This window comes from Bos javanicus, chromosome 19 (genome assembly GCF_032452875.1).
Source record: "Bos javanicus breed banteng chromosome 19, ARS-OSU_banteng_1.0, whole genome shotgun sequence".
Lineage (NCBI taxonomy): Eukaryota > Metazoa > Chordata > Mammalia > Artiodactyla > Bovidae > Bos > Bos javanicus.
Window position 1 is genome coordinate 47,921,041 of NC_083886.1, and position 23,133 is coordinate 47,944,173.

The following is a 23,133-nucleotide window of genomic DNA, read 5'->3' on the forward strand; positions in this document are numbered from 1 at the left end:
CCATGATCTTCGTTTTCTGAATGTTGAGCTTTAAGCCAACTTTTTCACTCTCCTCTTTCACTTTCATCAAGAGGCTTTTGAGTTCCTCTTCACTTTCTGCCATAAGGGTGGTGTCATCTGCATATCTGAGGTTATTGATATTTCTCCCGGCAATCTTGATTCCAGCTTGTGTTTCTTCCAGTCCAGCATTTCTCATGATGTACTCTGCATAGAAGTTAAATAAGCAGGGTGACAATATACAGCCTTGACGTACTCCTTTTCCTATTTGGAACCAGTCTGTTGTTCCATGTCCAGTTCTAACTGTTGCTTCCTGACCTGCATACAGATTTCTCAAGAGGCAGGTCAGGTGGTCTGGTATTCCCATCTCTTTCAGAATTTCCCACAGTTTATTGTGATCCACACAGTCAAAGGCTTTGGCATAGTCAATAAAGCAGAAATAGATGTTTTTCTGGAACTGTCTTGCTTTTTCCATGATCCAGTGGATGTTGGCAATTTGATCTCTGGTGCCTCTGCCTTTTCTAAAACCAGCTTGAACATCAGGAAGTTCACCGTTCACATATTGCTGAAGCCTGGCTTGGAGAATTTTGAGCATTACTTTACTAGCGTGTGAGATAAGTGCAATTGTGCAGTAATTTGAGCATTCTTTGGCATTGCCTTTCTTTGGGATTGGAATGAAAACTGACCTTGTCCAGTCCTGTGGCCACTGCTGAGTTTTCCAAATTTGCTGGCATATTGAGTGCAGCACTTTCACAGCATCATCTTTCAGGATTTGGAATAGCTCAACTGGAATTCTGTCACCTCCACCAGCTTTGTTCGTAGTGATGCTTTCTAAGGCCCACTTGACTTCACATTCCAGGATGTCTGGCTCTAGGTGAGTGATCACACCGTCGTGATTATCTGGGTCGTGAAGCTCTTTTTTGTACAGTTCTTCTGTGTATTCTTGCCACCTCTTCTTAATATTTTCTGCTTCTGTTAGGTCCATACCATTTCTGTCCTTTATTGAGCCCATCTTTGCTCATTTTCTTGAAGAGATCTCTAGTCTTTCCCATTCTGTTGTTTTCCTCTATTTCTTTGCATTGATCGCTGAAGAAGGCTTTCTTATCTCTTCTTGCTATTCTTTGGAACTCTGCATTCAGATGTTTATATCTTTCCTTTTCTCCTTTGCTTTTGGCTTCTTTTCTTTTCACAGCTACTTGTAAGGCCTCCTCAGACAGCCATTTTGCTTTTTTGCATTTCTTTTCCATAGGGATGGTCTTGATCATAATTGTATATAAAATGCATACTATTATGATTGAAAGATGTAGTGGAAGGATTAACAAGATCAAGATAATTAACACATTTACACCCATTACCTCATATATTTAATTTTGTGTGTGTGTGAATGATGAGAATGCTTAACATCTAATCTCAGCAACTTTCAGGTGTAAACTGCCATATTTTCAACTATAATCACCATGTTGTACGTTAGATTTTATTCTGAATTTATTATTCTTTTTCTTTTATTGAACCTCTTTTTCTTATAACTGAAAGTTTGTGCCCTTTGACCTATGCTTCTCCATTTCCCCTTCCCCCAGCCCCTATCTACTTTATGTTTCTATTAAACTGTTTTCTTTTTTTAGATTCCACATATAAGTAATACCGTACAGTACTTGTCTTTCTCTGTTTGGCTTATTTCACATAATGAAATGCATAATGCCCTGCAGGCTTATCTATATTGTCACAAATGGCAGAATTTCCTTTTTTATGGCTAATTAATAGTCCATCATGTATATATAATAAAAAAAGGTGGGGGATGATTGGATCATGTGGTAGTTCTATATTTAATTTTTTTGAGGAACCACTGTACTTTAAAAACAATGACTGTACCCATTTACATTCCAATCAACAGTATATAAGAGTTCCTTTTCCTCTATATCCTCACGAGTATCTGTTATTTATTTTTGGTAATAGCCACCCTAACAGATGTGAGATGATATCTTGTTGTGGTTTTGATTTGTATTTCCTTGATGATTAGTGATATTAAACACCTTTTCATATACTTTTTGGCCTTTGTAGCTATATATGTAAGCTCTAGGCAAGGTCTTATCTGCTGTCGATACACTTTCTGCTTATACTGTATTCTAGTCTATGATTATAAACTATAATAATTCTAAATCCTTGAATTAATTTTCCCTGTTTCAGATTCAGAAAACAAAGCGCTTGTCACTTTGACTTTGTAATCTAATACTTATGTATTTTTGTGTAAGAAATAGGTGTAAACATCAATCAGAAATTCTAGCTATAGAACCATCTGACTTTGGAAAAAGTTTTACATCTGCTACAGTATTTTTATCTTCAAACATTTGAAAGGCTAAAATTAAATTGAGATTTGTCTCTTAGTTTTATTTCTAGTGATATGGATTGCATAGTTTCTCTTGACTATTGGAAATGAAAATCTCAGCCTGATTTCTGCAGCCATAAGGTTTATTCATTCCATAAAATTAATCTTTTGGTCACTCAACAATATACAAAGGAAATATAACTCTTATGAATACATCAAGTAATTTACATTTTCAAAGATTTCTTTATTGAATCCAACTTTTGCTTCAGTGAGGCTGATTTATTTAAAATGTTTTTCTTACAGAAGGTGACAAAGTACAGATTGAAGAATTTGCAAAAGTGGTAAAGGAAATGCATGATACCTCCAAGTTAGAAGGTAAGTATTGGATTACTTGTGACTATTAAATTTATTTTTATTGAAGGGATGCCTTTGGTTTTGCTTTTTATCTTTTCTGGTTGTGCTAATTTCTGATTAACATATTGACATTGATCTATTTTTAGGTAGGCAGAGCTTGGTTTTGATTAAAAGTTGACAGGTTTCTTAATGAAAGAAAAAGGTTTTTTGTAGAAAGGGACCTGCTTAAACCTATTTTTAACTCTTTTTGTTTTTAGGACTTTATATATAGAGTCAGCTACTGGCCTTACAATTTTTCCAGATATGAAAATTCTATATATCATTTTAAGCCTCAGACTTAGGACTCCATCCTGTGTATAGGCTTCTATATTATATAATTTCTCATAAATCTTTTGCTTCTTTAATAGACACTTATCATGTTCCTTTTGCTTATTTAATAGACACTTATCATGTTTTTGTTAAATATCAGAGAGATCATGTGCAGTTCAGTGGCACAAGTTTTCTATTATTTGACTTCCATTTTGGCTTAAAAGTTAAAGATGTAGGACTGAAACCAATGAAGATAGTGCTTGTGGGGTTTGTGCACTTTCTTGTTTGGAAAATATGTTTAAAACAGTATTACTGGTGATTTATTTGAATAACCATTCAAATGACTATTTGATCAGTGAGCACTCTTGAAAAGAATGACAACTCAGACAAATGTTAGGGAAACCAATGCAGAGTCATTTCTGTGTGCAAAGAAGTACACAATATACTTTATAGATTTTCAATACATAGGCTTTCTTGGCATATGAAATACCCACCACTAGAGCTCTCTGAAGGAGATCAGCCCTAGGATTTTTCTGGAGGGAATGATGCTGAAGCTGAAACTCCAGTACTTTGGCCACCTCATGCGAAGAGTTGACTCATTGGAAAAGACTCTGATGCTGGGAGGGATTGGGGGCAGGAGGAGAAGGGGACGGCAGAGGATGAGATGGCTGGATGGCATCACTGACTCGATGCATGTGAGTCTGAGTGAACTCTGGGAGTTGGTGATGGACAGGGAGGCCTGGCGTGCTGCGATTCATGGGGTTACAAAGAGTCAGACATGACTGAGCGACTTGAACTGAACTGAACTGAACTGAGAGCTCTCTTTTAGGTTAAGAAATGTATTTAATATTTTCTGGTTTACATATAAGTATTTTACCTGGGTCATAACATAATTAGCATCAACATAGTATAGTAGTTAATTAGATTAGCTAAGGAATAGGAAATAGTGCATAGTAGTAGAAAAGAGCATGGGCTATGGAGTATGATAAGAGATGGGGGTGTGGTTCTTTGACTTATTAGCTGCCTACTCACTCGAGGCCATTCTGATTTCTTCATCTTTAAAACAAGGATGCTAAAAACATCGTGTTTCTCATACAGTTGCCAGGATCAACTGCAAAAATACATATAAAGCATAGTTATTAGGTACATATTATCTGCTTAGCAAATGATAGTTAACTTTGAAATCAGAGAGGAGAGCTCAGATGGTAAGAAAAAAAATGTTGAAATTAAGCCATTGAGAAAGGAGAACAGGTTAGGTACCTGAATCTTGGGCATGGTCACAGGAACTAGGGAGATGGCATTGGCATGTGCCAGTCAGTGCAATATAAGACCAATAACTACAGGGAAGAGTAAACAAGGGCTACCCAAGAAGGAAGGAGTTAACATAGCAGGCCCTCCGTTATAACTGATCAGGCTAGTTCACTGTGTCTCCACTGTCCACTGGAGAACTTGGAGGGGCCTGGAGAGGAGGCATAATGTGCAAAGTTCTGTACTTCCCTTCAACAAAGGCACATATAGTCTTAAAGGATTATGGTCAGTGTCTGATCTGGTAGTTTAGGATATTAGGGATGAGACAGGCAATGCTGGGTAATGATGAGGATTAAGAATAGCCATTGGTGTGGATGACTTTGGAAAGAAAGTGAAGGCTTGTTGGCAGTTAAGAAGTCAAGGTGCTCTGAGGTTAGGATCATCCTTATTATCATTGGGTGATAATAGGATATAGAGTTGAGGGAAGATTATGATCAATGTGCCAAAATCCTTAGAGACTATGAAGGAGTGGTCAGGAAGTAATAGAAAATGGTGTCAGAAGGGTGGCATAGTTGAATATCAGGCTTGAACCTTAAAGGGGAGCGATACATTTTGATTGAAGTTGGACTAAAATAGGCTCAAAATAGGCTCAACAGGCAGCAGAAAACCAGGAGAATGGTGCTTTGTTTCTTGGTCCTATGGTATATGGAACATGGGAAGATGAATAGACTGTACTCAAGATGATTATGCAAGGAAACAGTATTTTAAAGGAAACCAAATTTTAGTTAAGACAAAGAAGAGCTGATACAGGTTTTTAGGTGTTGGCAAAACTCAAATTGCCATCTGCAGTTGTCTCCTAATAATGTTAGGGGAACAGGAAGTGAGGCAGGATCTAAGACACTAAGAATCTGTGATTACCATTTGTAGCTAGTTCTTGTTGGTTTTAATAATTATAATAAAAATGACAATTATTTTATTGCTAGTAATAATGACACTTAATAAACCCTTAGTATATGGTTGGATGGCATCACCGACTCAATGGACATGACTTTGAGCAAGCTCTGGGAGTTGGTGATGGACAGGAAAGCCTGGCATGCTATAGTCCATGGGGTCACAGAGAGTCAGACATGACTGAGCAACTGAACTGACTGAACTGATACGTCTAACATTGTTTTAAATGTTTTTCTTTATATTTTCATATTTAATCTCCATATCAACCTAGTGAGGTAGATACTATTATAATTTCATTTTATATATAAGACAACTGAGATTTATAGAGGGGTTAAGTAGTAAAAATTAGCTCAAGGTCACAGAGTTCCAGGTCACAAATTCCAGGGTCAGGATTTGAATGCAGATCTATCTGACTTAACACTGCCTCCTTTGAAAAGGCTGGATGTGAAGCAAAATTCCAGATGCTAGAATACAATTGAGTCTTGGTAGAATTGAAGAGAAAAGATGAATGAGCCCTCGTGATACTGTGTTTCATATTTTACAGTTTTCATGATTTTAAAATTTATTTCACCTCAATAAATAAAGTTAATTTTGCTTGCTACTATTAGAACTCCATATGTCTGACTCTTTGTGACGCCATGGACTGTAGCCCACCAGGCTCCTCTTTCCAGGCAAGAATACTGGAGTGGGTAGCCATTCCCTTCTCCAGGGGATCTTCCCGGCCCAGGGATTGAATCCAGGTCACATACATTGCAGGCAGATTCTTTACCACTGAGCCACCAGGGAAGCCCAGTAAAATAACTCTTCTGTGTAACTGTAGTGAAAAATTCAGCTATATGAATCATCTTGGTTATGCCAATTTTACATTAGCACCAGAGAAATGTGATAAAGAACTCTTTGTATATTATACTGGTGGACATAGCATTTCCTGAGGTCTGTATTCTTCACTGAGATTTCTTACTCCTCAATTTAGGATGTGATAATAAACCATGGGTTGCCACTGACAAAAGCCTTTAGTGATGGCTACTGCTTTTAAATTCAGAGGCTAGATCAGTTACTAAATAACTTCTTTCTATTTCTAGAATCACAGGAGACTGTCTTAGCTGTTAATTTGCCCGAAGATGACATGATACCTGGGAAGAACTTGGAAGGTTTTCTAGGAGATATTGGAATTAAGTCACCTAAAGAAGTAGAGAAAATTCTTCAGTCAGATTTTGTTTCTGGTAAGCATTTAAATACTTCTATCAGGTAGTCCATCCTAAAGAAGATCAGTCCTGGGTGTTCATTGGAAGGACTGATGCTGAAGCTGAAACTCCAGTACTCTGGCCACCTCATGCGAAGAATTGACTCAATGGAAAAGACCCTGATGCTGGGAGGGATTAGGGGCAGGAGGAGAAGGGGTCGACAGAGGATGAGATGGCTGGATGGCATCAGCGACTCGATGGACATGAGTTTGGGTAAACTCCGGGACTTGGTGATGGACAGGGAGGCCTGGCGTGCTGTGATTCATGGGGTTGCAAAGAGTCGGACACAACTGAGCGACTGAACTGAATATTTTATTTTCTGTAGGGCTAGTCTTTATAAGTATTCTTTATAAAGAAAGTGCAAGGTCTTTGTTGAAGTAAATTCAATTCCTTTGTTGAGCAAATATCTGTAGGTATTTGCTTGTTATTTTAAATATTGTCTTTGAAAAGGAGTCTTTCCTCATTTGCAGTTATGAGAATAATTTTAACAAGCAGGTTGAAATTTTATGGAGAGTGGGCTTGTTGTAATCCTCTCTCCTCAGATATATCTTAATTTAGTGACTGAAGAGTAGTTTGAATTCAGAACTTGTGAGTAGAAATCCTAGCTTTGTTGCTTTGGGCAGAGTGAAGTTACTGGACTTTAAAAGTTTCTTGGTGTTTTTAGTTTTTTTGCACAGAGCTCATGTATCTACAATCTTATCACAAGGCATTTTGGATGAAAATGAATTCAGAGTATCTGGTAAATAAAACTTTCAAGAATAAATTAAAGCTTTAAAATTTTCAATATAAAAGTGGTATGCTGATTTTGATACTATATACACTTAAATTAGTTTATTTATTTTTGGCTGAACTGGGTCTTGGTTGCTGTGCCTAGGCTTCTTCTAGTTGCATCGAGCAGGGGCTACTTTCTAGGAGCAGTTTACAGGCTTCTCATTGCAGTCGCTTCTCTTGTTGTAGAGCATGGGCTAAAGGCTCTCAGGCTTCAGTAGTTGTGGTGTGGGGGCTCAGCAGCTGCAGCTGGTGGGCTCTAGACCACAGACTCAGTAGTTGTGGTGCATGGGCTTAGTTGTCCCACATCTTGTGGATTCTTCCTAGATCAGGGATCCCCCAAGTATCTTGGCAAGTGGATTCTTAACCACTGGACAACCAGAGAAATCTGATGCTGTATTTTTAATATTATTTTGTCCACAAATTCTTTCTTGTGACCTCTCTTTCTTTTCCTTCCAGAAGACAACATGGTGAATGTTAAAGACTATATGAAGACTCTGAGTGACACCCAGAAATTTTCCAATTTTATTGGTAAGATCTTTATGGTAAACTGTTAAAAAGCAACTCAGGACTCATTCAGAGGTCATCTAGTCAAACACTATATTGGATGCTTAATCTTCTCTGTGGTATCTGTGACAAATGTTTGTTTCATCTATATTTGAGCACTTCCAATTATGGTAAATTTTACTATTTTCTTTTTCATTTAAGAATTGTGCATTTCTGATGGAAAAGACTGGGAAAAAATAAGGTCTTGATCTTTTTCATAGTCAAAATAAGAAAATTGTATTATATGCTAAAGGCAATATTTTCATGTATACCTGTGGTGGATTCATTGCGATATATGGCAAAACCAATACAATATTGTAAAGTTAAAAAATAAAATAAAATTAAAAAAATAAATAAAATGGATAACCAACAAGGACCTACTGTATAGCACAGGGAACTCTGCTCAATGTTATGTGGCAGCCTGGATGGGAGGGGAGTTTGGCAGAGAATGCATGCATGTATTGTACAACTGCGTCCTTTCGTTGTCCACCTGAAATTGTCATAATATTGTTAACTGGCTATGCTGTTTAGTCACTAAGTCATGTCTGATTCTTTGTAACTCCATGGACTGTAGCCCACCAGGCTCCTCTGTCCATGGGATTTTCCAGGCAAGAATACTGGAGTGGGTTGCCATTTCCTTCTCCATAATTGGCTATACCCTCAAAACAAAATAAAAAGTTAAAAAAAAATGTTAATGACCAGAAATTTAAGAAATACAAAGTGTAGCCTCTGTAATGTCACTGTCTGGAAAACTCCTGTTAATATTTGGTAAATATTCTTTTAGGCTTTTTCCTTTAGATCAATGAATATTTGTGTATTCCAAATTATTATTTTAAAATTAGATTACTTTGCTCCAGTATTCTTGGGCTACTCTGGTGGCTCAGATGGTAAAGAATCTGCCTGCAATGTGGGAGACCTGGGTTCAATCTCGTGCCCATAATATTCCATGTGCATGTGTGCTAAGTCACTTCAGTTGTGTCCAACTCTATGTGATCCCATGAACTGTAGCCCACCAGGCTCCCCTGTCCATGGGGATTCTCCAGGCAAGAATACTGGAGTGGGTTGCCATGCCCTCTCCAGGAGATCTTCCCTACCCAGGGATTGAACCCAGGTCTCCTGCATTGGTAGGTGGGCTCTTCACTACTTGCATCCCGTGGGAGGCCCATAATATTCCATAATTGGCTTTAAAAACTTAACAGTGTGTCTTAGATACTGTTCTGTGTTTTATTATATTCTATAAGCTACCTCATTCTTTTTTTCTTCTGGTTTTATGGAGATGTAATTGATATACAGCACTATATAAGTTTAAGGTGTATTGCATAGTGATTTAATTTATATACATCAAGTAATTATCACTGTAAGTTTAGTGAACATCTATCTCTCATATAGACACAAAATTAAAGAAATAGAAATAATACTTTTTTTTTGTGATGAGAACCCTTAGGCTTTACTCTCAATAACTTTCATATATAACATACAGCATTAATTATATTTATCATGATGCACATCCCATCCCTAGTGCTTATTAATCTTGTACCTGGAAGTTTTTACCTTTTAACCACCCTCCGTCCTCCATCTCTGGTAACCTCAAATCTGATATCTTTTTCTATGAGTTTGCTTTTAAGTATTATTGACCTGCAACACAATGTTAATTCCTATTACGTGACATGGTGATTTGATATTTCTAAACATTTCAAACTGTCACCACAATGATTCTAATTACCCTACGTCACCACACAAAGACACTACATAGTTACTATGTTCCACTCACTGTACATTTCATACCCATGACTCATTTCTTTGATAACTGTAAGTTTGCACCTCTTAATTCCCCTCACCTATTTTCTTCTCTTCCCAAAACTTTCCCCTCTGGCAAATACTTATTTGTTCCCTGTATCTAAAAATCTGTTTATATTTTTGTTATTTTTGTTTACTTCTCTTGTTTTTTTTTTTTTTTTTAGACTTCACATATAATTAAAATCATATAGTTTTGTATTTCTCTGTATGACTTAGTTCATTTGGCATAATACCATCTAGGTCCATCCATATTGCAGCAAATTACAAGGGTTTATTCTTTTTTATGGCTGAATAGTATTGCATTGTACATGTACAGCACATCTGCTTTGTCTATTCATATATTGATGGGCACTTAGGTTGCTTCCATATCTTGGATATTATAAATGCACCAGTAAACAAAGGGATGACTATCTCTTTTCTAATTAATGTTTTTGTTTTCTTTGGATATATGCCCAGGAGTGGAATTGCTGAGTCATAATGGTAGCACTGTTTTCAGTTTTTTGAGAAACCACCATACTGTTTTCCATAGTGGTTGCACCAAATTACATACCGACAGTACAGATTTCCCTTTTCTTCACATCTTGCCAAAACTTGTTATTTGTTGTCTTTTTAAAAAATAATACTTGTTTTTTTTTTATTATTTATTTATTTTTAGGCTGTGCTGGGTCTTCGTTGCTGAGAGGGCTTTTCTCCAGTTGCAGCAAGCAGGGGCTACTGTTTGTTTTAGTGCATTGGCTTCTCATTGTGGTGGCTTCTCTTGTTGCAGAGCACAGGCTCTAGGGCATACAGGCTTCAGCAGTTTCCACACGTGGGCTCAGTGGTTGTGGTTCCTGAGCTCTGGAGCACAGGCTCAATAGTTGTGGTGCATGCCTTAGTTGCTCCACAGCATATGGGATCTTCCTGGACCAGGGATTGAGCCTGTGTCTCCTGCATCGGATGGATTCTTTACCACTGTGCCACCAGGGGAGCCCCTATTTGTTGTCTTTTTGATAACAGCCATTCTGACAGGTGTGAGGTGATATCTCATTGTGGGTTTGATTTGCATTTCCCTGATGATTAGTGATGTTGAGCATCTTTTCATGTACCTGTTGGTCATCTGTATGTCTTCTGTGGAAAAATATGTATTGATATCCTCTGCTTGTTCTTTAATGTGTTTGCTTATTTTTTTGGCATTGAGTTATACCAGTTCTTTGTATATTTTGGATACTCTTATTGGATACATTAATATTACTTGCAAATATCACCTGACATTCAGTAGGTAGCTTCTTCATTTTGTTGATAGCTTCCTTCACTATGCAAAAAGATTTTAGTTTAGTTTGAGTTAGTCCCATTTGCTTATTTTTGCTTTTGTTTCCCTTGCCTAAGGAGACATGTCCAAAAAAATATTACAAAGACTTACGTCAAAGAACATCCTGCCTATGTTTTTTCTAGAAGTTTCGTCTTACATTTAAGTATTCATTTTGAATTTATTTTTTTGCATCATGTGAGAGGGGAGTGCAGTTTAATTTCTTGCATGTAGCTTCCCAGTTTTCACAACACCATTTAGTGAAGAAGGTGTCTTTTCCCTATTGTGTGTTCTCCCACCTTTGTCATAGATTTATTGCCCACATAAGTGTGGGTTCATTTTTGGGCTCTCTATTATGTTGCATTGAATTGTGTGTCTGTTTTGTACCAGTACCATACTATTTTGATTACTATGTAGTATAGTTTAAAATCAGAAATTATGATGTCTCCAGTTTTATTCTTCTTTCTCAGGATTTTTTGGCTATTTGAAGGGTCTTTTGTATTTCTACACAAATTTTAGAATTATTTGTTTTAGTTCTGTGAAAAATACCATTGGTATTTTGATAAGAATTACACTGAATCTCTTTTTATGGTTTTGTTATCAGGGCAATGGTGGCTGTATAGAATGAGTTTGGTAGAGTTCCTTCCTCTGCAATATTTTGAAACAGTGATAGGTATTAACTCTTCTCTAACTATTCAGTAGAATTCACCTGTGAAGCCATCTAATTTTGGACTTTGTTGGGAGTTTTTAAAATTACAGATTCAGTTTTTTACTGGTAGCAGGTATGTTCATATTTTCCATTTCTTCCTCATTCAGTCTTAGAAGATTATAGATTTCTAGAAATGTACACAGGTCTTCTAGGTTGCCCATTTATTGGCATATAATTGTCCATACAGTAAAATCACGATCCTTTATATTGCTGCGGCTTCAGTTGTAACTTCTCCTTCTTCATTTCTGATTTTATTGATTTGGGCCTTCTCCCCCATTATTTTTTCCTTGATGAGTTTAGAAATGGAAAGATTGGTATTTATTGGCATTTATTTTAGAATATTATGGATCCATGAATAGCTAAGACCATTTTGAAAATAGAATAATATGGGTTGCTTTGCATATTAATATACTATTGAATGTGTGTAATGAAGTGTTACAAGTAGTCCAATGCATCACAGTATTGGTATCCACAGAGACTCCTATTTAGAGAAACTTGACACATGATAGAGATGACATCAAGATGGTGAGGGACAGAGCAGCCTGGCGTGCTGCAGTACGTGGGACTGCAAAGAGTCACACATGACTGGGCGACTGAACAACAACATGGGAAAACTTGCTCATTGTATGGAAGAAAATGAAGGTGGATTACGACTTCATACAATATACAAAAATAATCTTCAAATGAATTAATCTAAAAGGTAACACATTAAAGCTGATGGAGAAAATATTCTGCCTGTGGCTGTGAATAATTTATTATAAACAATATTCCCAAAAGTATAGCCACTGAGTAAAAAAGATTTGATTATATCATGATTAAGCATTTGTGATAATAAAATGAAGGACTCTAAATAATTACCAGATATGTAATAGGTTGGAAAAGAAATGCAAAAAAGAAAAATGGCTGTCTGGGGAGGCCTTACAAATAGCTGTGAAAAGAAGAGAAGCGAAAAGCAAAGGAGAAAAGGATAGATATAAGCATCTGAATGCAGAGTTCCAAAGAATAGAAAGAAGAGATAAGAAAGCCTTCTTCAGTGATCAATGCAAAGAAATAGAGGAAAACAACAGAATGGGAAAGACTAGAGATCTCTTCAAGAAAATTAGAGATACCAAGGGAACATTTCATGCAAAGATGGGCTCGATAAAGGACAGAAATGGCATGGACCTAACAGAGGCAGAAGATATTAAGAAGAGATGGCAAGAATACACAGAAGAACTGTACAAAAAAGATCTTTAAGACCCAGATAATCACGATGGTGTGATCACTGACCTTGAGCCAGACATCCTGGAATGTGAAGTCAAGTGGGCCTTAGAAAGCATCACTACGAACAAAGCTAGTGGAGGTGATGGAATTCCAGTTGAGCTACTTCAAATCCTGGAAGATGATGCTGTGAAAGTGCTGCACTCAATATGCCAGCAAATTTGGAAAACTCAGCAGTGGCCACAGGACTGAAAAAGGTCAGTTTTCATTCCAATCACAAAGAAAGGCAATGCCAAAGAATGCTCAAACTACTGCACAATTGCACTCATCTCACACGCTAGTAAAGTAATGCTCAAAATTCTCCAAGCCAGGCTTCAGCAATATGTGAACTGTGAACTTCCTGATGTTCAGGCTGGTTTTAGAAAAGGCAGAAGAACCAGAGATCAAATTGCCAACATCCGCTGGATCATGGAAAAAGCAAGAGAGTTCCAGAAAAACATCTATTTCTGCTTTATTGACTATGCCAAAGCCTTTGACTGTGTGGATCACAATAAACTGTGGAAAATTCTGAAAGAGACGGGAATACCAGACCACCTGATCTGCCTCTTGAGAAACCTATATGTAGGTCAGGAAGCAGCAATTAGAATTGGACATGGAACAACAGACTGGTTCCAAATAGGAAAAGGAGTACATCAAGGCTGTATATTGTCACCCTGCTTATTTAACGTATACGCAGAGTACATCATGAGAAATGCTGGACTGGAAGAAGCACAAGCTGGAATCAAGATTGCCGGGAGAAATATCAATAACCTCAGATATGCAGATGATACCACCTTTATGGCAGAAAGTGAAGAGGAACTCAAAAGCCTCTTGATGAAAGTGAAAGTGGAGAGTGAAAAAGTTGGCTTAAAGCTCAACATTCAGAAAACGAAGATCATGGCATCCTATCTCATCACTTCATGGGAAATAGGTGGGGAAACTGTGTCAGACTTTATTTTTCTGGGCTCCAAAATCACTGCAGATGGTGACTGAAGCCATGAAATTAAAAGACGCTTACTCCTTGGAAAGAAAGTTATGACCAACCTAGATAGTATATTGAAAAGCAGAGACATTACTTTGCCAACAAAGGTCTGTCTAGTCAAGGCTATGGTTTTTCCTGTGGTCATGTATGGATGTGAGAGTTGGACTGTGAAGAAGGCTGAGCGCCGAAGAATTGATGCTTTTGAACTGTAGTGTTGGAGAAGACTCTTGAGAGTCCCTTGGACTGCAAGGAGATCCAGCCAGTCCATTCTGAAGGAGATCAGCCCTGGGATTTCTTTGGAAGGAATGATGCTAAAGCTGAAACTCCAGTACTTTGGCCACCTCATGTGAAGAGTTGACTCACTGGAAAAGACTCTGATGCTGGGAGGGATTGGGGGCAGGAGGAGAAGGGGACGACAGAGGATGAGATGGCTGGATGGCATCACTGACTCGATGGACGTAAGTCTGGGTGAACTCTGGGGGTTGGTGATGGACAGGGAGGCCTGGCGTGCTGTGATTCTGGTGGTCGCAAAGAGTTGGACACGACTGAGCGACTGAACTGAACTGAATAGATTGGAAGAAGATAATTACAACTTTTAGGACTAACTAAAGATTAATATCTTGAACATGTAAGAAATTCTGCAACTCAGTATTAGTTAGAAAAATATTCATTGGAAGGATATAAGAAGTCAGTACACATAAGAAGAAACCCCAGTGGCTAAATATGTATATGAAGAGAGGTGGGAATACTCAAGAATTTCTGTTGGGTAGGTAAAATAGTGTATAGAGAGTCATTCTGCATAGAAAGCTGGCAGTACTTGTCAAATTAAGTATGGATATTTCTTAGGACTTGATAATTCTGTCTTAGGTAAATAGCCCAGAGAGTCTCTTGTAGAGAGATGTACAAGAATGCTCATTGTAACATTGTTTATGGGAGGAAAAATGAAAGTAACTTAGTGTCCATCACTAGGGGTTTGGTTAAGTAAAATATAGCCTATCAGTTTGGTTCAGTCCCTCAGTTGTGTCCGACTCTTTGCGACCCCATGAATCGCAGCACGCCAGGCCTCCTTGTCCATCACCAACTCCTGGAGTTCACTCAGACTCACGTCCGTCGAGTCAGTGATGCCATCCAGCCATCTCATCCTCTGTCGTCCCCTTCTCCTCCTGCCCTCAATCCCTCCCAGCATCAGAGTCTTTTCCATTGAGTCAACTCTTCACATGAAGTGGCCAAAGTACTGGAGTTTCAGCTTCAACATCATTCCCTCCAAAGAAATCCCAGGGCTGATCTCCTTCAGAATGGACTGGCTGGATCTCCTTGCAGTCCAAGGGACTCTCAAGAGTCTTCTCCAACACCACAGTTCAAAAGCATCAATTCTTCGGCGCTCAGCTTTCTTCACAGTCCAACTCTCACATCCATACATGACCACTGGAAAAATCATAGCCTTGACTAGACAGACGTTTGTTGGCAAAGTAATGTCTCTGCTTTTCAGTATGCTATCTAGGTTGGTCATAACTTTTCTTCCAGGGAGTAAGCCTATACAAACAGCAAATCATAAACAATAAATTAGATTTATATTCATATCATAAAAATATAGAAGAAATGCAATAAATTTGTAGCATAAAATACTTCATATAAGTTAGACTTATTCTAATCCCTGTAGGACAACACCATATATATAAACACATACACTTTCAGCTGAACGCATAAATCTTCAGTGAAAGATGAGAGATAGATTGAAAGAGATTGAGATTAAAGTAACAATATTAAACTTTATTTAAGAAACATACATAGTACTTTATATACTAAACACACTCTTCAAATGCCTATGGAATGTTCATGAAAATAGATGATATTTAAGCCACAAAGAAATATTTCGATGAATTCTAAATATCAGAAGTCATTCAGACCACATAGACTCACCATTCAGTTCAGTTCAGTCGCTCAGTCATGTCCGACTCTTTGCGACCCCGTGAACCGCAGCACGCCAGGCCTCCCTGTCCATCCTACTCCCAGAGTCTACGCAAACCCATGTCCATTGAGTCGGTGATGCCATCGAACTATCTAATCCTCTGTCGTCCCCTTCTCCTTCTGCCATCAATCCTTCCCAGCATCAGGGTCTTTTCAAATGAGTCAGCTCTTTGCATCAGGTGGCCAAAGTATTGGAGTTTCAGCTTCAGCATCAGTCCTTCCAATGAACACCCAGGACTGATCTCCTTTAGATGGACAGGTTGGACCTCCTTGCAGTCCAGGGGACTCTCAAGAGTCTTCTCCAACACCACAGTTCAAAAGCATCAATTCTTCAGCACTCAGCTTTCTTTATAGTCCAGCTCTCACATCCATACATGACCACAGGAAAAACCATAGCCTTGACTAGATGGACCTTTGTTGGCAAAGTAACGCCTCTGCTTTTGAATATGCTATCTAGGTTGGTCATAACTTTCCTTCCAAGGAGTAAGCGTCCTTTAATTTCATGGCTGCAGTCACCATCAGCAGTGATTTTGGAGGTCAGAAAAATAAAGTCAGCCATTGTTTCCACTGTTTCCCCATCTATTTGCCATGAAGTGATGGGACCAGATGCCATGATCTTAGTTTTCTGAATGTTGAGCTTTAAGCCAACTTTTTCACTCTCCTCTTTCACTTTCATCAAGAGGCTTTTGAGTTCCTCTTCACTTTCTGCCATAAAGGTGGTATCATCTGCATATCTGAGGTTATTGATATTTCTCCTGGTAATGCTGATTCCAGCTTGTGCTTCCTCCAGCCCAGGGTTTCTCATGATGTACTCTGCACATAAGTTAAATAAGCAGGGTGACAATATACAGCCTTGACATACTCCTTTTTTATGTGGAACCAGTCTGTTGTTCCATGTCCAGTTCTAACTGTTGCTTCCTGACCTACATATAGATTTCTCAAGAGGCAGATCAGGTGGTCTGGTATTCCCATCTGTTTCAGAATTTTCCACAGTTTATTGTAATCCACACAGTCAAAGGCTTTGGCATAGTCAATAAAGCAGAAATAGATGTTTTTCTGGAACTGTCTTGCTTATTTGATGATCCAGCAGATGTTGACAATTTGATCTCTGGTTCCTCTTCCTTTTCTAAAACCAGCTTGAACATCTGGAAGCTCACGGTTCATGTATTGCTGAAGCCTGGCTTGTAGAATTTTGAGCATTACTTTACTAGCGTGTGAGATTAGTGCAATTGTGCAGTAGTTTGAGCATTCTTTGGCATTGCCCTTCTTTGGGATTGGAATGAAAACTGACCTTTTCCAGTTCTGTGGCCACTGCTGAGTTTTCCAAATTTGCTGGCATATTGAGTGCAGCACTTTCACAGCATCATCTTCCAGGATTTGAAGTAGCTCAACTGGAATTCCATCACCTCCACTAGCTTTGTTCGTAGTGATGCTTCCCAAGGTCCACTTGACCTCACATTCCAGGATGTCTGGCTCTAGGTCAGTGATCACACCATCATGATTATCTGGGTCATGAAGATCTTTTTTTGTACGGTTCTTCTGTGTATTCTTGCCACCTCTGCTTAATATCTTCTGCTTCTGTTAGGTCCATACCATCTCTGTCCTTTATTTAGCCCATCTTTGCATGAAATGTTCCCTTGGTATCTCTAATTTTCTTGAAGAGATCTCTAGTCTTTCCCATTCTGTTGTTTCCCTCTATTTCTTTGCATTGATAGCTGAGGAAGGCTTCCTTATCTTTCCTTGCTATTCTTTGGAACTCTGCATTCAAATGGGTATATCTTTCCTTTTCCCCTTTGCTTTTCACTTCCCTTCTCTTCACAGGTATTTGTAAGGTCTCCTCAGACAGCCATTTTGCTTTTTTGCATTTCTTTTTCTTGGGGATGGTCTTGATTCCTGTCTCCTGTACAGTGTCACATACCTCTATCCATAGTTCATCAGGTACTGTGTCTATTACCATTAGGTAGTAACAAGCATTATTTATGAAAGAATATGGAAAATTTTTGCTTTAAAGTCTGAAAACAAATGTTGTAAGTAATTCTTTGGTTAAAAAATAAATGCACGTGTGTTCAGTCACATCCAACTCTTTGCAACCCCATGGACATAAACTGCCAGACTCCTCTGTCCATGGGATTATCCCAGGGAGAAACTGGAGTGGCTGCCATTTTCTCCTCCAGAGGATCTTCCTGCTCAAACCCATGTCCTGCATTGGCAGGTAGGTTCTTTACCATTGAGCCACCTGGGAAGCTCAAAGGTGGCTTTGGGCTAAATAAATTAAAGTAGAAATTTAAAAATTTTAGAAATGAATGACTGTGAAAACAAAATATATCAAAATACAAAATCTGATAAAAACAATCTTGCAGGAAATTTTATAGCATTAGTTGCTTTTCATAAAGAACAATAAAATTAAAATTAATTTATCTTAAATGTTCAACCCATGCAGCTAACCAGCAGCATAAACAAAACAGGAAAACAATCACCATCTCCCTACTATAGTAGTCAGACATTAATGAAACTGAAAATATAAGTTGGCAATATAGAACACACTCATACACAGATTATTCACATAACCAAAACAGTGAATAATACTTTAATAAAATATCAATTTATTAGCATCTTACCAGCATCACTGTTATTCTTTCCAAACACCGGATAAGGAGAAAAAGGGGTTCCCTCCCCAATTGTAGCATTACTTTCCTTGGGTTCACTTTGCTGTTTTGTTGTCTTTATTGTTTACCTTCATGGGTTGAACTAAAAAGGTGAAGTAGTGCAGTGTTTCTTGTTTTCTAATATAAACAATTAGACCTATACATTTTGTGGAGATTTCGGTTTGGAGGATATTGCAGACAGAAAAACCTCAAGACGGATTTCTAGAAAGTGAATACATTTTACCCAAATCAAGTTGTTTATGTGCTTATTTGAATGGACTAACCAATTAAATATCTTCACATTTTGTCATCTTTTTCTTTTTCTCTAGGAACAGAAGATCCTTGGAACATTGTTAATAGTGTCTCTGATGGGAAAGTTGCAGTTAAAGACTTTTTACCTACCTTGGAGAAACCTTTGAGTAAAGAACAACTTAGAAACTCTGCAACAGATGGTGAGTACCTCAGTTACCTCTCAGGTTTCCTCTTTAGAGTATACCTGTTCACACTGACTAAATTTTTTAAAAAGGAATGAGAATACTGTAAGTTTAGGGAGGTTGTTATGAAACTATATTGATATATTGGTCACTGTGAATTGGAACTTTTTTGGAAAGTGTATGGATATTCTTCTGTATTTGGAGAAGACTAACAGAAACAAGTGATCTTGTCCATGTTTTAAAAGCAGATGCTCATTTATTGGGGTGAATGGTCACAATAATACATAAGGTAGAGCCCTACTTTTCTACTTCCCCAACCTTGAATTCCAGAGATAGGATATTTCTTATAGAAAGAGCTTCACAAACAAGTGTGAATTTGGTGTGGGTTTTTCATAAATACCATTTACCAGTCTAAGGAAATTGCCTTATATTCCTTTTTTGCTAAAAAGATTGAATTTATATTTGTTTATTTGGTTTATCATGAATTTTCCAAACAATTTTTATGTATCTCTTAAGGTAGGTCATCTGAGTTTTCTCTTTTAGTCTGTTAGTGTGGTGAGTTACAAGAGATGAATTTTATAATATTAAATGAAACTTGGATTTTTGGATTAATCCCATCGTGGTCATGATATATTATTCTTTTAATTTTTCAAATAAAATAAAAATAGAAAATTTTATTCTGTAAACTTTGTTTACAATTTATTAATCTCTATTTATGAGTGAGACTAATGATAGCTTTGTTTTCTTGTACTGGCATTGTCAGGCTTCAATGTCTAATTATCCTTGTAATTTGGAAAGTATTCTTTCTTTTTCTAAATCCTAAAATAGCTTATATAACATTGGAATTGCATATTCCTTTCATGTCTAGTGGTATTCATAAAAAAGAAGCCATAGTTCTTTTTGGGTAGGTTTTTGATTACTAATTAATCTTTAATGTTATATGATTATTAGTTTTTCTTTTATTGTTGAAGTCAATTTTGGTAAATTTTTACCTAGGAGTTTGTCTTTTTATATAAAAACTTATTGCTATAATGGTATAAAGTTTTTAACAATAAATTCTTAGTATTTTTGTAGTTATTTATAACATCTACAGTAATACTTCCATTTCATTCTTCATTTTGGTTATTTTTATGTTTTCCTTTTTAAAATCATTTATGCTAGTGGTTTCCCAAAAGAACTAAAAAAAACATTTTTTCTCTTCTTTGTCATTTTTGTTCAGTAAAGCATCTCTGTAGGGAGTTGTTGCTCAGTTGAGAAGTCATATCGGACTCTTTGCAACCCTGTGAACTACAGCACACACAGATGGTAAAGAATCTGCCTGTAATGCAGAAGACATCGGTTCCACTTCCTAAGTCATTTCACAGAGCCAAAATTACCCTGATACCCAAACCAGATAAGATCAGTTCAGTTCAGTTGCTCAGTCGTGTCCGACTCTTTGCGACCCCATGGACTGCAGCACGCCAGGCATCCCTGTCCATCACTAACTCCCAGAACTTGCTCAAACTGATATCCATTGAGTTGGTTATGCCATCCAACAATCTCATCCTCTGTTGTCACCTTCTCCTCTTGCCGTCAGTGTTTCCCAGCATCAGAGTCTTTTCCAGTAAGTCAGTCCTTCACGTCAGCAGATGAAAGTATTGGAGCTTCAGTTTCAGCATCAGTCCTTCCAGTGAATATTCAGGACTGATTTCCTTTAGGATGGACTGGTTGGATCTTCTTACAGTCCAAGGGACTCTCAAGAGTCTTCTCCAACACTACAGTTCAAAAGCATCAATTCTTTGGCACTCAAGCTTTCTTTATGGTTCAACTTTCGTATCCATGCATGACTACTGGAAAAACCGTAGCTTTGACTAGACAGACCATTGTTAGCACAGTAATGTCTTTGCTTTTTAATATGCTGTCTAGGTTTGTCATAGCTTTTCTTCCAAGGAACAAGCGTCTTTTAATTTCATGGCAGAAGTCACCATCTGCAATTATTTTGCAGCCCCAAAAATAAAGTCTGTCACTGTTTCCATTGTTTCCCCATCTATTTGCCATGAAGTGATAAGACCAGATGCCATGATCTTAGTTTTTTGACTGTTGAATTTTAAGCCAGCTTTTTCACTCTCCTCTTTCAGTTTCATCAAGAGCTCTTCAGTTCCTTGTCACTTTCTGCCGTAAGGGTGGTGTCATCTGCATATCTGAGGTTATTGATATTTCTCCTGGCAACTTGCTTCCAGCTTGTGATTCATCCAGCCCAGCATTTCACATAATGTACTTAGCATATAAGTTAAATAAGCAGGGTGACAATATACAGCCTTGATGTACTTCTTTCCCAATTTGGGACCAGTCCATTGTTTCTTGTTCGGTTCTAACTGTTGCTTCTCGACCTGCATACAGATTTCTTAGGAGGCAGGTTAGGTGGTCTGGTATTCCCATCTCTTAAACAATTTTCCACAGTTTGTCGTGCACCACACAGAGGCTTTGGTGTAGTCAGTAAAGCAGAAGTAGATGTTTTTCTGGAACTCTCTTGCTTTTCCTATCATCCAACAGATGTTGGCAATTTGATCTCTGGTTCCTCTGCCTTTTCTAAAACCAGCTTGAACATCAGGAAGTTCATGGTTCACATATTGCTGAAGCCTGGCTTGGAGAATTTTGAGCATTACTTTGTCTAGTGTGTGAGATAAGTACAATTGTGCAGTACTTCGAACATTCTTTCATGTTGCCTTTCTTTGGGATTGGAATGAAAACTGACCTTTTCCAGTCCTGTGGCCACTACTGAGTTTTCCAAATTTGCTGACACATTGAGTGCAGCACTTCCACAGCCTCATCTTTCAGGATGTGAAATAGCTCAGCTGGAATTCCATCCCCTCCACTAGCTTTGTTCCTAGTGATGCTTCCTAAGGCCCACCTGACTATGCACTATGTCTAGGTGAGTGATCATATCTTCGTGGTTATCTGGGTCGTGAAGATCTTTTTTTGTATTGTTCTTCTATATATTCTTGCCACCTTTTCTTAATATCTTCTGCTTCTGTTAGGTTCATACCATTTCTGTCCTTTTTTGTCCCCGTCTTTGCATGAAATGTTCCCTTGGTATCTCTGATTTTCTTAAAGAGATCTCTAGTCTTCCCCATTCTATTGTTTTCCTCTATGTCTTTGCATTGATCACTGAGGAAGGCTTTCTTATCTCTCCTTGCTATTCTTTGGAACTCTGCATTCAGATGGGTATATCTTTCCTTTTCTCCTTTGCCTTTAGCATCTCTTCTTTTCTCAGTTATTTGTAAGGCCTCCTTAGACAACCATTTTCCCTTTTTGCACTGAAGAAGGGAATGGCAAACCACTTCAGTATTCTTGCCTTGAGAACCCCATGAACTGTATGAAAAGGCAAAAAAACAGACAAAGATACCACAAAATAGAAAATTATAGTCCAATATCTGTGAGAAATTTAAATGCAAAAATCCTCAACCCAATATTAGCAAAATGAATACAACAATATATTAAAAGGATCATTCACCATGACCAAGTGAAATTTATTCCAGGGATTCAAGGATGGTTAAATGTCTGCAAGTCAATCAACATGATACACTGCCTTGTGTGCTGTGCTAAGTCACTTCAGTCATGTCCGACTCTGTGATGCCATGGACTGTAGCCCGCCAGGCTCTTCTGTCCATGGGATTCTCCAGGCAAAGATACTGGAGTGGGTGCCATGCTCTCCTCCAGGGGATGTTCCCAGCCCAGGGATCAAACCTGCATATCATGTCTCCTGCATTGGTAGGGTTGTTTTTTTTGTTTTGTTTTGTTTTGTTTTACCACTAGCACCACCTGGGAAAACCTGATAACACTACCTTAATGAAGGATAAAAAATATGTGGGTATCTCAATAGATACAGAAAAAGCATTTGTAAAGTCAGTGATGATTTATGATAATAACTCTTAGTAAAGTGGGCATAGAAGGAACATGCCTCAACATAATGTTCCCTTAGTAGCTCTAATTTTCTTAAAGAGATCTCTAGTCTTTCCCATTCTATTGTTTTCCTCTGTTTCTTTGCATTGATAATGAAGGTTATATATGAGAAACCCACAGCTTTTATCATGCTCAATGGTGAAAAACTAAAAACTATTCCTTTAAAATCAGGAATAAGATAATGATGCCACTCTTATTCAACACAGTATTGGAAATCTTAGCTACAGCAATTCAGTTCAGTTCAGTTCAGTTCAGTTGCTCAGTCATGTCTGACACTTTGCGGCCCCATAGACTGTAGCATGCCAGGCTTTCCTGTCCATCACCAACTCCGGGAGTTTACTCAAACTCATGTCCATTGAGTCAGTGATGCCATCCAACCATCTCATCCTCTG

At 37.9% G+C, this 23,133-nt stretch overlaps 1 protein-coding gene across 1 annotated transcript in view; it reads left to right on the forward strand.

Moving 5' to 3' along the window:
• EFCAB13 (EF-hand calcium binding domain 13) overlaps window positions 1-23,133 on the forward strand; it is a 216,171-nt gene that overhangs the window by 103,533 nt on the left and 89,505 nt on the right. Inside the window, exons 16-19 of the mRNA XM_061392253.1 lie at window positions 2,624-2,695; window positions 6,265-6,405; window positions 7,654-7,725; window positions 18,695-18,817. Of these exons, the coding sequence (XP_061248237.1) occupies window positions 2,624-2,695; window positions 6,265-6,405; window positions 7,654-7,725; window positions 18,695-18,817 (408 nt within the window). The remainder of the gene's footprint in view (window positions 1-2,623; window positions 2,696-6,264; window positions 6,406-7,653; window positions 7,726-18,694; window positions 18,818-23,133) is intronic.